This window comes from Octopus bimaculoides, chromosome 15 (genome assembly GCF_046866305.1).
Source record: "Octopus bimaculoides isolate indiv1 chromosome 15, ASM4686630v1, whole genome shotgun sequence".
Taxonomy (NCBI): Eukaryota; Metazoa; Mollusca; class Cephalopoda; order Octopoda; family Octopodidae; genus Octopus; species Octopus bimaculoides.
Window position 1 is genome coordinate 17,685,994 of NC_142942.1, and position 15,454 is coordinate 17,701,447.

The 15,454-nt window shown below is 36.0% G+C and overlaps 1 protein-coding gene across 1 annotated transcript; it reads right to left on the bottom strand.

The window, feature by feature from the left end:
- Nucleotides 1–378: 378 nt before the first annotated feature.
- LOC106875055 (uncharacterized) lies at nucleotides 379–9,423 on the bottom strand. The gene is made up of 8 exons (XM_089363486.1): nucleotides 9,184–9,423; nucleotides 6,660–6,718; nucleotides 5,949–6,521; nucleotides 5,036–5,107; nucleotides 4,613–4,705; nucleotides 4,165–4,282; nucleotides 2,589–2,692; nucleotides 379–1,591 (listed from the first exon to the last, which is right to left on the bottom strand). The coding sequence occupies exons 1-8, from the start codon at nucleotides 9,347–9,349 to the stop codon at nucleotides 644–646; spliced, it is 2,133 nt and encodes a 710-aa protein (XP_089219612.1). The 5' UTR covers nucleotides 9,350–9,423; the 3' UTR covers nucleotides 379–643.
- Between the last annotated feature and the right edge of the window lie 6,031 nt (nucleotides 9,424–15,454).

The following is a 15,454-nucleotide window of genomic DNA, read 5'->3' on the forward strand; positions in this document are numbered from 1 at the left end:
GAAACTTGTTCACAGATAAATTAACACACACACAAACAAGTCAAGCATTGAAAAATAATTTACTTGGGTATGTGGTGTTTTCTGACCGATTTTTGTTTGTTTTTAATTATTTAGTGTTGGCCCAAAGACATTAAAGCTGGTTTTCTTGAAATTATCTTCGCCTACATATATGAGCGCAACAATAATTCTTGTTCTTTGATCTCCACTATGCAAAAAAAAAAAAAAAAAAAAAGAAACCGTTTTATGATTTGCAGAATCAACTATTATTGACTGGACTTTGATAAGGTTTTCCCTAGAACTAAACTACAACGATCACATGAATATCCGCCATGAACTAGATTTAGAAGATGTTGTTTAAAGGATTGTACTCTAAACGAGTTCTGAACGTTTATTAAATCTTTATTAGACAAAAAGGTAATTTATGAAGGAAAAAAAAAAGACAAGGTTTATAAAGAGTGATGATAAAATGCTCATTAACAAATAAAAACAAAGAAAAGGCTTATGTTGGCTAATAATAATAATATTGGATCATCGTTACGAATAAAGGCAATAGTGTCAAGCTTAACGGTCCTTCCTTCAAATAACTGAACCGACATTTTTACTGTTTCATTTTTGTTTTGCATTTCAGAGCCCGTTATAATTCTTAGTCAACCTCTTCCGAAACTGGAGCCGTCTTCTTACCATTGTTCTGTAGAATAACCTCTTTTCCCGGACTATCAGTTTCACAAATATTGCTTGCTTGAATACCATTCACAGTCATTTCATTCTCCACACCCTCGTTCATTTCATTCTCCCCATCCTCATTCACCTCATTCTTCACACCCTCATTCATTTCATTCTTCCCACCCTCGTTCATTTCATTCTTCCCACCCTCGTTCATTTCATTCTTCCCACCCTCGTTCATTTCATTCTTCCCACCCTCGTTCATTTCATTCTTCCCACCCTCGTTCATTTCATTCTTCCCACCCTCGTTCATTTCATTCTTCCCACCCTCGTTCATTTCATTCTTCACACCCTTGTTCGTTTCATTCTCCCCATCCTCATTCATTTCATTCTCGCCATCCTCATTCTTTTCATTCTCGCCATCCTCATTCTTTTCATTCTCCCCATTCCTCACACCCTCTTTCATTTCATTCTCCACACCCTCATTCATTTCATTCTCCCCATCCTCATTCACCTCATTCTTCACACCCTCATTCATTTCATTCTTCACACCCTCGTTCGTTTCATTCTTCACACCCTCACTGGTTTCATTCTCCCCATCCTCATTCATTTCATTCTCCCCATTCCTCACACCCTCATTCTTCACACTCTCGTTCTTTTCATTCTCCCCATCCTCGTTCGTTTCATTCTCCACATCCCGTGCATCATTCATCTTATTCTCAATATCCTTAATATCGTTTATTTTATTCTTGATATCGAAATCTTTAACACCGTTATTCGAGTCTTTAGCATGCTTGACGCCATCTGTTTGGGTTTCAGCTCCATGGGTATCTTGAGGAACTTCGCAATCTTCAATTTCATCATCTTCACCAGAAAAATCCTCTTCTGAAAGACTTTCAGACTCCAAATCCGAATATGGTATTTCAGGCTAAAGAGAGAAAAAAAAATTTCCATTTCTCAGATAAATTAGTGAAATACACAACATTGCCAGATACAAACACTAATTTGTAAAAAAGAAATTAGAGCGAAGAAAAAATCAATTTGAAGAAAAAGGCTGAATTAGTGAGGAAAAGGCACCAATCTGTGCGGGGAGGTTAGTCACACCGATTTTCACAAATGTATATGCGCGAATGTGTGCGCGCGTACAAACAAGAGAAAAAAATGTACTCAACGCATTTAGTTTCTTTTCTCATTTAAACCGAGGCTTCATTCCATCTCACCATATTTCTCTTAATAATAAACGAAGTAGAAGCTGGATGAAGTTATTCACATGAAATAAAGGTGCAAAACAGATTGGAATGCTTTCTCATTTAAGCTGACCCCAATGTGTTTGAAAAAAAGGTTGTCTTTAGCATTTGATTGGCACTTTATTCTATCGACCCCAAGTTATCTGAAAGGTAAAGCTGATCTCGTTGAGATTTGAATACAGAACGTAAAGAGCAAAAATAAATATCCTAAGGAAATTTAACAGAAAACGAGTCCTAACACGCAACCTTTTGTTGTTTTTCTTTTCTTTACACAAGGACTGAATTTTGGGTGAGAGGACATAGTGACATCGATCCCAATGCTTGAACTGGTTATAATTTTATCGACCATAAAAGTATGAAAGGCAAAGTCGGCCTTCGGCAGCATATGAAGTCAGAACGTTTAGAACCGGAAGAAATGGCTCGGTAACTATTGTGCCATCTCGCCGTCTTATGCAAATGGTTTCAAATTGTGGTACAGGGACAACAGTTCTTTGAAGGAATGGGGTAAATTGATTATATCGACCTGTACTTAACTGGTATTTTATCGACCTCGAAAGGATGAAATGCAAAGGCGGCCTTTGAACTCGGAACGTAAAGATGGATAAAATACCGCTCAGCATATTATCCGGCGCGATAACAACTCCCAGTTCGCCACAATAATAATAATAATATACCCACCACGTAATCCGGATCACCACTGCTGCTACTGCAAGCGTCCAAGTCATCCAGTGAAATCTTCCTTTTTCGTGAAGTTGATTGGTTGCAGTTAATTATCAAGTCACCTGTGAAATATAGGAGAAAGAGAAGATTTCAACTAGGATCTCAACTTTTTAAAAGATATATAGCGACTGCTTAACAGTTGTTGGTTCGCTTCATCTTATTTGGCTTTAAAAGTGCTAAGATGTCTAACGTGGTTCAGGAATTTTTAAAAGGGACAGCGTTCGGGTAGCACCGACGTTTTTCGTATGTTTACATCCTACACCGGTTGATTACAATAAACGCCGAATTGCCGAAGATGGGACAACTCCCACACTGCATTCAATTATATTACGGAAGTTATCTCCCATTATTTTCTTCCGATTTATTATCGGAAATTACGTTATCGAAAATTAAAACAGATTAACAAATGTAAATTAAAATTTAGAAGTATTCATACACTAAAAATCGAATGAGAATATGAAGTATGCAGACTGAAGATAGCATAGTTTGTGAAAGACTTTAAATGCCTATTAGAAATTCTGCACCTATTTCATTGAAAATTTATGTAGCTACATGTTTTATGTGGTAAAAGAGTCATGTAGTCGCGCAACCAACGAAGACCAGCCAAGTTTCCCCCATGTTACATCCTACTGTCTTAAACTTACCATTCAAAATTACTTTCAAATGTTATGTTTATCCATTGTTTTTAATTGAACATATAATTAAGTTGTAATCCCGTGATGATGTGATTATTTTTTGAATGACATTGTAAAGTGGATGTGAGAGACCACAAGGTTTCAGTTTTTTCACATCTAATCACTTTTAAAAAGGTGGTTACTTTTGGAAATGATTTATAAAACAACCGATGAAGTTCATCATGGTAATCAATTTTAAACCTTGTTGCCAAGTTTAAATTTTTAGAATAAGAATGATTTTTAGTTTGTTGCAGAATTTTGCAATATTTTGTATTGGATAAGAATCTTGGGAATCTTGGTATTTTCTATGAAGAAAGAAAAAATTAGCTCCGGAGTGAGAGATAGGATGTGACAGTCCACCATTCCAGACTGATGAAATCAGACAAGATACCCTCTAGTCTGAAAGTCAGGCAACCAGAGAAACACCGAGACGAGGCCTGTGGTGTAGACAAAGTCTGCGACAGAATTGAGTGAGCAAGCATTCCAAGTTACAAGTGGTGTGTTAGGTCTGCCAATAAGAATAAGCATGGCGATACATTTGAAAACAGATTTTGGTACAGAAATATGGTTAAAAATAGTCCTAAAAATATTAGTTTCAAATTTCGGCACAAGGCCAGTAATTTCGGGGGAGGGGATAAGTCGATTACATCAACCCCAGATTTATTTTATCGACCTTAAAATGGAAACGCAAAGACGACCTTGGTGGAATTTGAACTCAGAACGTAAAGCATTTTGCTCGGCGTGCGAACGATTCTGCCGGCTCACAGACAAAAAAATAAAAACCTTAAAAAATATCGAGACCATTTTCCTAAAGCAATTGAGACCACCACACCAGTTAATAAACTCAAAAATGGATTTACCAGTCTCAGCGAGAAACAGTTTAAAGCGATCGTCTGCGGCAGCCAAATTTACAACTTCATTCGTCATTTTCTTCAATTGTAAGAGAAATCTATTTCGGATCATGCGACGAGGCGATACCTGAGAAACAAAAAGATCAATATCGTTTAGTAAAATTTAGTTGAACAAAATTGAGAGAGCTCATCGTATGCGCTCGTCCGTGTTTATGATTATAGATATAAACCAATGTTTCAAGTTTTTTATCGTTTTTTTCAAATGATATTTTAGACTTTCGATCTAATAAAATTTTAAAATACGTACTGGTCGATGCGATCAACCAAATCTGTTAGAGTGCCCCAGTATGGGCACAGACATAACTGAAACTAGTAAAATAGACATAACTCTACCAATCACTAGCACCCACAACATTCACTAGAAATCTCATTCTCTTAAATACCTTGTTATACTTACAATTTTGCGACCCGAGGAGGTTATAGGACCCAATTTTTGACAGTAGTCGTTGGCATCAAAAGTTACGTTTCGGATGAAATGCAACACTGCCACCTAGAAGAAAAGTCAATGAAGGAATCAAATTATTAAATAATACGGGATGACCCATTCTGGAAAGTCATAGGCCTTCTCAATCAAGGTTGGTCTGGGACTATACACAATCAGCATACAAGAATCCAGATGTATAGAGAATTTAATGTATATATTGCAAACGGGGAATACAAACTCGTTTGATTTACTGAAAACAATCAAATCTCACTAAAATCACGTCGTATTATCTTGTATAGAAATCAAAGGAGTGGTCATGTTTGTAACGCTGTTTACTATACGTCTGATCGATCAGAAATACAGTCGAAAGTAATAAGAGAAAAGTGTCACACTTACGTAAGCGTTAAATGGATACAAAACGAAGGTCTTGTAGAATAAGATAAAGAATTTTTCGATGCCTTCGACTTCCTGGAATTAAAGAAAAATGGTAGATTATTTAACCGAATTGAAGTATATTCACATCTTTCAGATTAAGCTAGTTTTGATCGATTTTTTTCTTCGTCTCTTTTACACTTTCGGTCATTGGATGCAGACGGATATTTGTCCGCATCTTAACACAACGCTTCGGCTGATATACCCACCAGCCTTCATCAGGTGTCTTGGGGAAAATTTCGAATCTGGATTCTCATTCCTAAGGCATTTTTCGATATTAATATTCATGTCACTTAACCACTACGCCATTTGCCCGTGGGCATTTGGCACAGTGGTTAAGAGCGCGGGTTACTAGCCCCAAGATTCCAAGTACGATTCCAAGCAGTAACCTGAATAATAACATCGAAAACTACCTTAGGAATGAGAACCCAGGTTCGAAATTTCTCCAAGACGCCTGATGCAGGCTGGAGGGTACATCAGCGGAAACGTTGTGTTAAGATGAGGACAAATATCCGTCAAATATAAATATTGAACAAGCGGATTCCGAGAGGCGCATTTCTGGCTCTTTATCATTCCTCAATGGGAAATACCGAAGAGATAAATCAGAGCAGATTCAAAGCCGTAGATTTAACTAAAACAGTGAACATCAGAGTAAGCAACAAGTTGTCTTTACACCTTTTACCATGAGAATTTTTTCTCCAGTGATTGCAGTGAATTTGCCTTTAGAAGTTAAAATATCAAACGGGTTTTAACTAGCCTGAAGTTAGTATTATATATATATTGAATCTATTGGCTTATTAGTTTATACAAGATGATCGAGGGAAACAAAAGGTTCAGAATAGAGTTAGAAACTTGACCAGTTATAAAAGTAACTTACTCTATGAGCATTGATGAGACCGTTGTGGATTGTGTCAGTGTTTCCGCCTTCGCTGTCAGAAGCGTTCGTGGTTTCGATGTCATTGCCGGCACTACAAGCGGGTTTTGCCCAGTTACCAGCAACATCTGTTGTTTCGCTATCCTGTCCAGTACCATCAACGGTTTTAGTTCTCTTGTCAGCGTCATTTGCGGTTTCGCTAGATACTTTTTCGGCAGCTTTTTCTAGAGAAGTCGATAGGTTTTCCCTCTGCGGACCAGACAAGCCGTTTTCTGTAATATGGTCAGCATCGGTCAAACCACAATCTCTCTGTGTTCTGATTTGGACCGTCTCATCTTCACTAGATGCATAATCATTGTGAGCAGAGACCGAACTCAAGAACTGACATCTGTGACATCTATACACAACACTATTATCGCCGTCGATTACTCTCAGCAATCTTTTCAAGAGGACTTCTGATGTTTTGATGACGTTTTCTAGACGATATAATGCCGTCTTAACAACTACACTGTCGAAAAGATAACGACCGAAATTCTTGCACATTTGTTCGACAGAACAGAAGAATTCATACAAGACCTATTAAATATAAATTAGTAAATATAGAATCAGTATAACAGCTTTGCAGGAATTTCTATTTCAGAATGTTTGTAAACACCAAATTCAGTGAAAAAAAATTTTTTTTTTTTAATTCAATAAAAATTTTTTAATTCTTACGTTTATTTTGGATCGCATTGATGGATAACGGTTTAAATAATACTTTACGATATCTGAACCTGGAAAAGAAAAAAAGAAAGCTTTAATGGTTTATTGAAAATAAAAATGGAATTTTATTTTTAAACTTTTTGGAGCGGGGGGTGAAGAATCGGAAATTTATGCTCTTTCACTCTTTGATAGCTATTTCTCAACAAATGGTTAATTAAAATCTTAGAAGCAACTCTTCCCTTTGGTACACTCCATGAACAGCAGTTTCCAGGGAGCCAACTACGTGTATATAGTCGCAGATGCTTTAAATAAGTGGTCGAAACAGAAAAGTTAAAGAAAAAAAAGTTGGAGCCGAATCCATTACCCTTATGCGATTAGATTTCCAATTACAGGAACGCCCTAAGTTTTGGACTAATCTTTTGGGGATTAACCTGATCATTCTTCTGAGCGTCGACAGAGTCATGCAGTCAAAGCAGGACTCCTGGGTAATTGAGAGATACGCAGGTTTCTTTAAGCAACAAACTATGGTTAATCTGCAACAGATCGTGTTGCTTGCGCTGACAATGCGGTCGATATTTTAAGAGCCAAAAGCTATAGTATTCTTTAACAAATGTGACCGAATGATGTAAGCATGTAATTGGTTATTAAAAAAAATCTTTAATGGTGTCCATATATTTTTCTCCTATCAGCTTTCATTGAAAATATAACATACAAAAACTGGTATCTTATTCAAACGCCTGATAGTATTAAACTAAAGTTACGAGGAAACAAGTCCTAAGAAAGAACCAGTTTAAATACGGTGGGGAAAATGGGGTGAACCTGTCGAAACATTTTAAAAACATTTTAAACAAAGGTTTATTGACCGAGGTTTGAAGTCGACGTGATACGAAGTAGTTAAATCCAACCCACCTCCTTTCAAACAATTTAAGAGAATTTCAAGAACTTTCAAGAAAAATTTCATCACGATAATCTTAACTCGAACGCTAATCTTCCGTACTGAAACTAACTCAGTTATGGAGTTTTTTTTCTGTGTACAAAGAAATGTGCTGCCTTTTAAAAAATTTATGGGTGGGGGATATCAAATTCCGAAATATCGGCCAAATCTGACAAAGTATGTGAAAGTACTGTGCATTTCTAGATGCGTGGAAAATATGGGGATTGTCACATTTGGAAAGGTTCTGATCATACGTTGTTAAACCTTTGGTCTATCAGGTTCTAGATATGCTCTAACAATAGCGCAAAGCATTTGAAAATTTCTTTGTTCCATTATAATATCCTGAAAATGGAGAAATACTCAGAGCAATCAGCCCGATACCAGTTCTAAACTGATACCTTATCGATCCATAGACGAACGAAATTCGAAATCGGTTTCGGTGCAATTTGAATCGAGAACTTTAGCCAACCATATTCTTTTCTATTCTAGGAACACGGCCCGAAATTGAGGGATGGGGGCCAGTCGATTACATTGACCTCAGCGTTTCACTGGTACTTAATTTATCGACCCCGAAAGGATAAAAGGCAAAGTCGACCTCGGCGGAATTTGAACTCAGAACATAACGGCAGACGAAATACTGCTAAGCATTTCGCCCGACGTGCTCAAGTTTCTGCCAGCTCGCCGCCTTTTTAGCCAACCATATTGGTAATATACGTAACCAATGATAGAAGGAAAACACCATCACTAACACCTAGTAACTCTTGAAGGTCTTCACAACGAAGTTCTGCGTTTCAAATCTCTGGACAGAACATCCAGTCTGGAGCTAACTTCTATATTCCTCGAAATGTTTGAAAAGGAATTTGTTCCGCCTTTCCTGGTTAAGTCATAGAAAACGAAAAGTGAAAATTAAAAGACAAGGTAGTCATGTGGTCGAGGTACGAGACTGAGAAATATTACCCCGACATGCTTCGCTCATGTTTAGTGGTCTGTGGACATGTTTGGATGTTATTTGAACCAAAATCCCTATCTCAGGATAATATAGGCTCTATATGAAGTATCAGCGAAGATAAGGTTATATTACTGTTACCGAGGATTAAGAAATTGAAGTTTCATTCAAATATTGCGAATAATTTAATCAACGGATACGCAGGTTTCCCCTAAGCAAGAAGCAAGTCTCTGGAGCGGGTTGTAACAGAAAAAAAAATTACCAAAAGGGTCACGCGTTAGTGCCAAAGTAATACAGAAAAGTTACGAAAAAATTCTTTCACAAACGGAAGCCCTACTCAATGCCTAACCCTAACCCCCACGCAATAAAATACTGATCGTTATTCTGAACGTTCGCCAATCAGAGTTTACCGCGTCCTGTGAGACGGGTGTAAAGCGGGGGATTAGCAGAAGAAATTAAACTGGCAGAAGATTAAAGAAATCACTGCTGTATTTTTCTACCACCCCACAAAAAAAAAATTAGAAATCTTTTCGGATTTTGGTATGGAGGTCCTTTTGTAATGATTCTTGTAGGAATAAAATATGAAGAAAGGACAAAAAAGAAAAAGTGATAAATATAAAACAAACAAATAAAAGGAAATAAAAATTAATAATTACAGATAAACAGCGGGAATTCGATAAAGATACAGTAAATAATTCGGATAAACTCTTGCAAAGCGATTAAAAAATGATGAAATAGTTGGTAGCCGTGTCGTAAAATCTGTCTTAAACGAGGTGAAAACTTTTCGCCATTGCCATTCGGGGACAGATTTGAAGACGCCATATTGCTTTGCTAGACACCAGCTTCTCGGTTTCCTTCTCTTCAAGATATCCACAAACCGACAAAAATATAAGATCTGAATACTCTTTGATTGCAGTTAATAACGACTCCAATATCCAATGGAATTATCGCGAAATTTCGTGCTTTCTTCAGAGGAAAAATCTACTTCCATGAGACAGGGGTGTAAAGGTTGTCCTCTCTTTGTATGTGTGTGTGAGACTGAATGGAAGTAACATATTACATTTATGAGTGTCAAAAGTTCGAAATCCGATTAATTCAAAGTCAAATGTAATTGTATACTCGCGCGACGTGTGTATGTGTTTGTCTGTGTATGGACGTGTGTGTGTGCGAGCGAGCGTTTTTTTCTTTCATTTCTTTCAGTATTGGACAATGGCCAGACTGGAGCACCACTTTGAAGGAATTACGCGATCAAACCGATCCCAGAACTAATTTTATATATATATATATATATATATATATATATATATATATATATATATGCAGGGTGTCCACAAAGTCTGGGTACATGGGGATTAACACATACTTTAAGAAATTATTATTTCTTACATTTAATTGTTTATGTTATGATTTTATTTACTCCCTGTACCCAGACTTTGTGGACATCGTGTATGTATATATATATATATATATATATATATATATATATATATATATATATGAAAAATATCTGGTACTTGTTTTATCGGTTTCCTTTGCTGGACTGCTAAGTTACGAAGACGTAAACAAACTAACACAGGTTGTCCATCCGCGAGGGCAACAAACACAAAGACAATGTGAGCCCTCTTCTCCGAATAATATTCTCTATATTCTTTCTCTTTTCAAAACTCTTCAATGCCCCTCACGATACTACTGGTCCATTATTGTGCTTTCCCTTCTTCCAGATCAATTAAGTGCGCCCTCTTTTCCTAATCTTACAATATTCGTAACTAAACATGATTAACAGTAACATTTCTCCTCTGTCCCCATATTCATGAAGAAACATGCTCAACCACATAAACATAGAGTGAAAGAGAGACTAAGGAGATGGAGAAAGAACGAGAGAAACGTGAAAACATCTGATGTCAAGTAAGTCAGCGTTGAATCATCGACGCCATATCTGGCGCATCACTCTGTCTCACGTCCCTCACATCTCAAAGTTATCATCCAACGCTGCCTTCTGTCATTTTCAAATTTACCAGTGTTCTCAATGCTTATCTCCCTTTACTGACTCTTACCCGTTTTCATAACTTTTCCAGTTTTCAAATGGTATAGGTTTCTCGTTGATCATCTCCCCTCCTTGACTGCTGCCCAGCTCACGTTTCGCCCAGTAGATTCCCCTCTCTTATTTCTCCATTCTTTCTCTCTCCTTCCCCCCTTCTTTCTATATCTATCTATCTCATTCCAATATTGATGACGTACTCAAGCCGAAACGTTTATATTTTCCTCGTTCTCGTGGAAAACCAGTTTTCAATATGTATTTACACTCAAATTATTTTTCCTACAAGAATTTTTTTCTTTTTTATGTGGCTAGTATAAAAACTTCCAAAAGTCAAGATTCTCAACTATTAAAAAGAGAACTCTTTATTAATGACATTTATTTCTAAGTTTATCTCTACAGATTTTTTATAGATTTCAGTGCTGGCCCTGAACTCTTTAGAACATCTGTAGAAATAAATTTCAAAATCATAACATCGCATAGCTAACCCAAAAGTAAGACGCAATGTTGACTTGTAAACAAATTTTTAATATACTTGACAGTACAGGGTGGATGAAAAGTAACTAGGCATTAGAAATTGCTTATAGAATTTTTAGTATCACTGCAATTCAGATCTGACTCCATGTGATTTTCACCTAAAGAGTTACACAAAAGATGAGGTGTACAAGACAAAACCACGCACATTGGAGGACTTGGAGACGCGGATTCAGGAGGTACTCAATGATATCCCAGTCAACGTCCTTCAGAAGGTTGTCCATTCCATCCCTGGCCGTTTGAGGAAACTAGTTGATGCCACCGTTGCTTACGGTAAAATATGAAGATTTACTTTCATTTTCCCATGTAATAAAGAACATGTATCATTTCTTTCAATAAATTTGTAAAAGTAATATAGATTTTATTACCAATGTTTAATGCCTACTTACTGTTCGCCCACCCTGTTTATTATGGTTGCAAAACGAAATATGCTGTTCCCACGACGAATTAATGATGTTTAATACGTTTGCTTATTCGTTTCGTTTACTCGGGATACCCATGTTTCTTTTTAGTAATTTCCCTAACTGTTTTTGAGGCATTTTTTATCAATCCAGTTGATATATGTACCTAAAATAAAAGATCACCCAATGAAACTGTCCAATATTAGACATCTTTTTTTTTTTTCTTTTTCTCATCTATTGACAGGCATTGCGATGTTGTTGAGAATTTCGCTTCGCAATTACATGGTATCGGGTTCGGTCCCACTGCGCGGCAACTTAGGATAGTGGCGTTTCTTTGTGATAGTCTTTGTTACAGTTCTATATTTAAGAGATTAGGAATTATTTACATTATTTACATTTGACGGATATTTGTCCTCATCTTGTTTGCTGTTAACACGTTTTGGTTGATATACCCTCCCGCTTTCATTAGATGTCTTGGGGAAAATTTCGAACTTGGGTTCTCATTTCTAAGGTATTTTTCGATGTTATTATTATTATTATTATTATTCAGGTCACTACCTGGACTCGAACTCGGAATCTTGGAGTTAATAGCCCGTGCTCTTAACCACTACGCCATATGCCAGTGGGAAATTATGCAGTGAATTTTTAGGGTTTATAAATCTAATATTTTCGTATCCTTCCTTAATACCGGTTCCCACATGCTATTCATATCTGCACTCGGTATGCTTAGGAGGTTGCATATGTGCTGCTTCACAACAATCTCCTAAGCAGACCGAGTGCAGATATGAGTAGCATATGGGAACCGGTATTAAGGAAGGATAAGAAAATATTAGATTTATAAGCTCTAAAAATTCACTACATAATTACCCGCGGTCATATGGCGTAGTGGTTAAGAGCACGGGCTACTAATCCCAAAATTCCGAGTTCGATTCCAGGTAGTGATCTGAATAATAATAATACTAATACATCGAAAAATACCTTAGGAATGAGACCCCAGGTTCGAAATTTCCCCAAGATACCTGATGAAGACTGGAGGGTGTATCAGCCGAAACGTTGTGTCAACAACAAACAAGATGAGGACAAATGTCCGTCAAATGTAAATAATGAAAAAAATATTGACGGTGCATCAGCATGGCCGCAGCTCTGAGCTGAAACTTTGAAATGAAAAAAAAAAAAAAAAAAAAATACGTGGAGTAAAAGAGAAGGAAAGTATCAATATATTTGTTTGATCTTTTAATACTTTATTGATCTGTTTTTATTGATAATGAAACATCAAGAACAGACAAGAAAGAAAGTATCTAGTGTATGTTCAAACTCAAAACAGAATAATAATAATAATAATGATAATCCTTTCTATTGGAAGCACAAGGCCTCAAATTTGGGGAAGGAATGAAGTCGATTAGATCGACCCCAGTGCATAACTGGTACTTATTTTATCGAATACCGAAAGGATGAAAGGCAAAGTCGACCTCGGCAGAATTTGAACAAGGAATGTAAAAACGGACGAAATGCCGCTAAGCATTTTGTCCGGCGTGCTAACGATTCTGCCAGCTCGCCGTCTTAGTCAGAAGACATCTTGCAGGGTCCTTTACAAATTTTAGTTATCCAATTCCCTAAAAGTCAGAAATTCAAATGACGTGGTGGGATTTCAGCTCAAAATGCCAAACACTGGAGCAATTACCACAAGGTAGTTGTCCAAAATTTTACTGACTCTGCCAACCCATTGTGTTCATAATAATGATAATAATATCATACATGGGCATGCGCAAAGCCTAAAATCTGGCAGGGGCAGGGATCATTCAATGAAAATGATCCCAGTTCATCACGGGTATTTACTTATATTTTTCAACATCAGAAGGAGAAAAAGGCAGATATGAACTTGGTGTGAATACAGAATAATAATAATAATTATTATTATTATTATTATTATTTCTAGTCGAGGTACAAGGCCTTGAAAATTTTTAGGGAAAGGGGTAGTCGATTATATCAACTGCGTAACTGGTACTTAATTCATCGACCCCGAAAGGATGAAAGGCAAAGTCGACCTCGGCGGAATTTGAACTCAGAACGTAGCGACAGGCAAAATGCCGCTAAGCATTTCCTCCAGCGTGTTAACGATTATGCCAGCTCGCCACCTTTATAGTAGTAATAATAATAATAATAATAATAATAATAATAATAATAATAATAAATCCGAAGTTTATATGTGCTGAAAAACATCTTTTAATGAGACAGGTAGATGAAAGTTGCAAATAAACGCCAAAAGAAGATTATGTATATGTACAAATACATACGTACATACATGCATACATACATACATGTATATATATATATATATATATATATATATATATATATATATATATATATATATATATATATATATATATATATATATATATATATATATACACACACATATATACATATATATATATATTTATATACATATATATACATATATATATATATATATATATATATATATATATATATATATATATATATATATATATATATATATATATATATATATATATATAAATGTGAGATTTGGTGTACAGAGAGGATGTGGAAGATTAGGTGCCTATTGGTGTTAGTGGATTATCATATTTGAAAACAGTGCCTTAGTTAATGAAACAGTTCTTGTTCTGTATACTTAATTAGTAAAATTCAGTATATTATATGCAAAATATAAGGTATATATATATATATATATGTAGATATGTATGTATGTATGCATGCATGTATGTATATCTATAAATATAAATATATATATACTATAGATATGTATATCATTTTTATACAATATAATATATAAATTGATATATATATGGAATATATATACGCATAAGTTTATGATACATATATGTATGCATGTATGTATGTATGTATGTACGTATGTATGTGAGTGTGTGCATTATATATAACATTATATGTATATATTCATCGTGTAACTGTAATACATAATGGTATATATGTAACAAAGTGTAATACGTAATATACAGGGTGAGTGGAAAGTAACTAGGCCTTAGAAATTGCTTATAGAACTTTTAGTACATCTGAAGTCATAACGAAAACATTCTTTAAACAGACAACACTAATGGAATTTCTTATTTTCTTATTGTCTTTTTTCTTAGTTTCCAGATGGTCGGTCGCTTGACTGTTCAGGAGTGGGCTATGAAGTATGGAATTCTATTGTTTTGGTTCAGAGATGGTGGCGTGCATGGAAATGTAAGCATGCAACACTATGTCCGGAGACAATGAGAAGTTGTCATGCAAAGCTGATGACCACGGGCTCTATGAACGATGCAAGAAGAAGTGGTCAGTGAAGAACGTGGCAACAGTACAGGAAAGGTTTAATCGTAGCCCGCAAAAATCAACACGTTCGGCAGCTCGTGAAAGTGGATTAACAAGACACACAATACGTACGGTGTTTCATAAAGAATTGAATCTTCGTCCGTGGAAAACCCATTACATGTCGGAGCTAAAACCTGAAGACTGTCACCGCAGAAGTCCAGAACTTCAAGAAGGCCAGATCTCACTCCATGTGGTTTTTACCTGAGGGGTTACACAAAAGATGAGGTGTACAAGACAAAACCTCGCACACTGGAGGACTTGGAAACTCGGATTCCGGAGGTCCTCAATGATATCCCAGACGACGCCCTTCAGAAGGTTGTTCATTCCATCCCTGGCCGTTTGGGGAAACTGGTTGATGCCACCGTTGCTTACGTTGAAATACGAAGATTTACTTTTATTTTCAGATGTAATAAAGAACATGTATCATTTGTTTCAATAAATTTTTAAAAGGAATATGGATTTTATTAACAATTTTTAATGCCTACTTACTTTTCACCCACCCTGTGTATATAACATAATATTGTATAAGACATGTATATAATATATATGATATATATGCTATATAAAACATATAATATTCTCTTTAATATTATCATA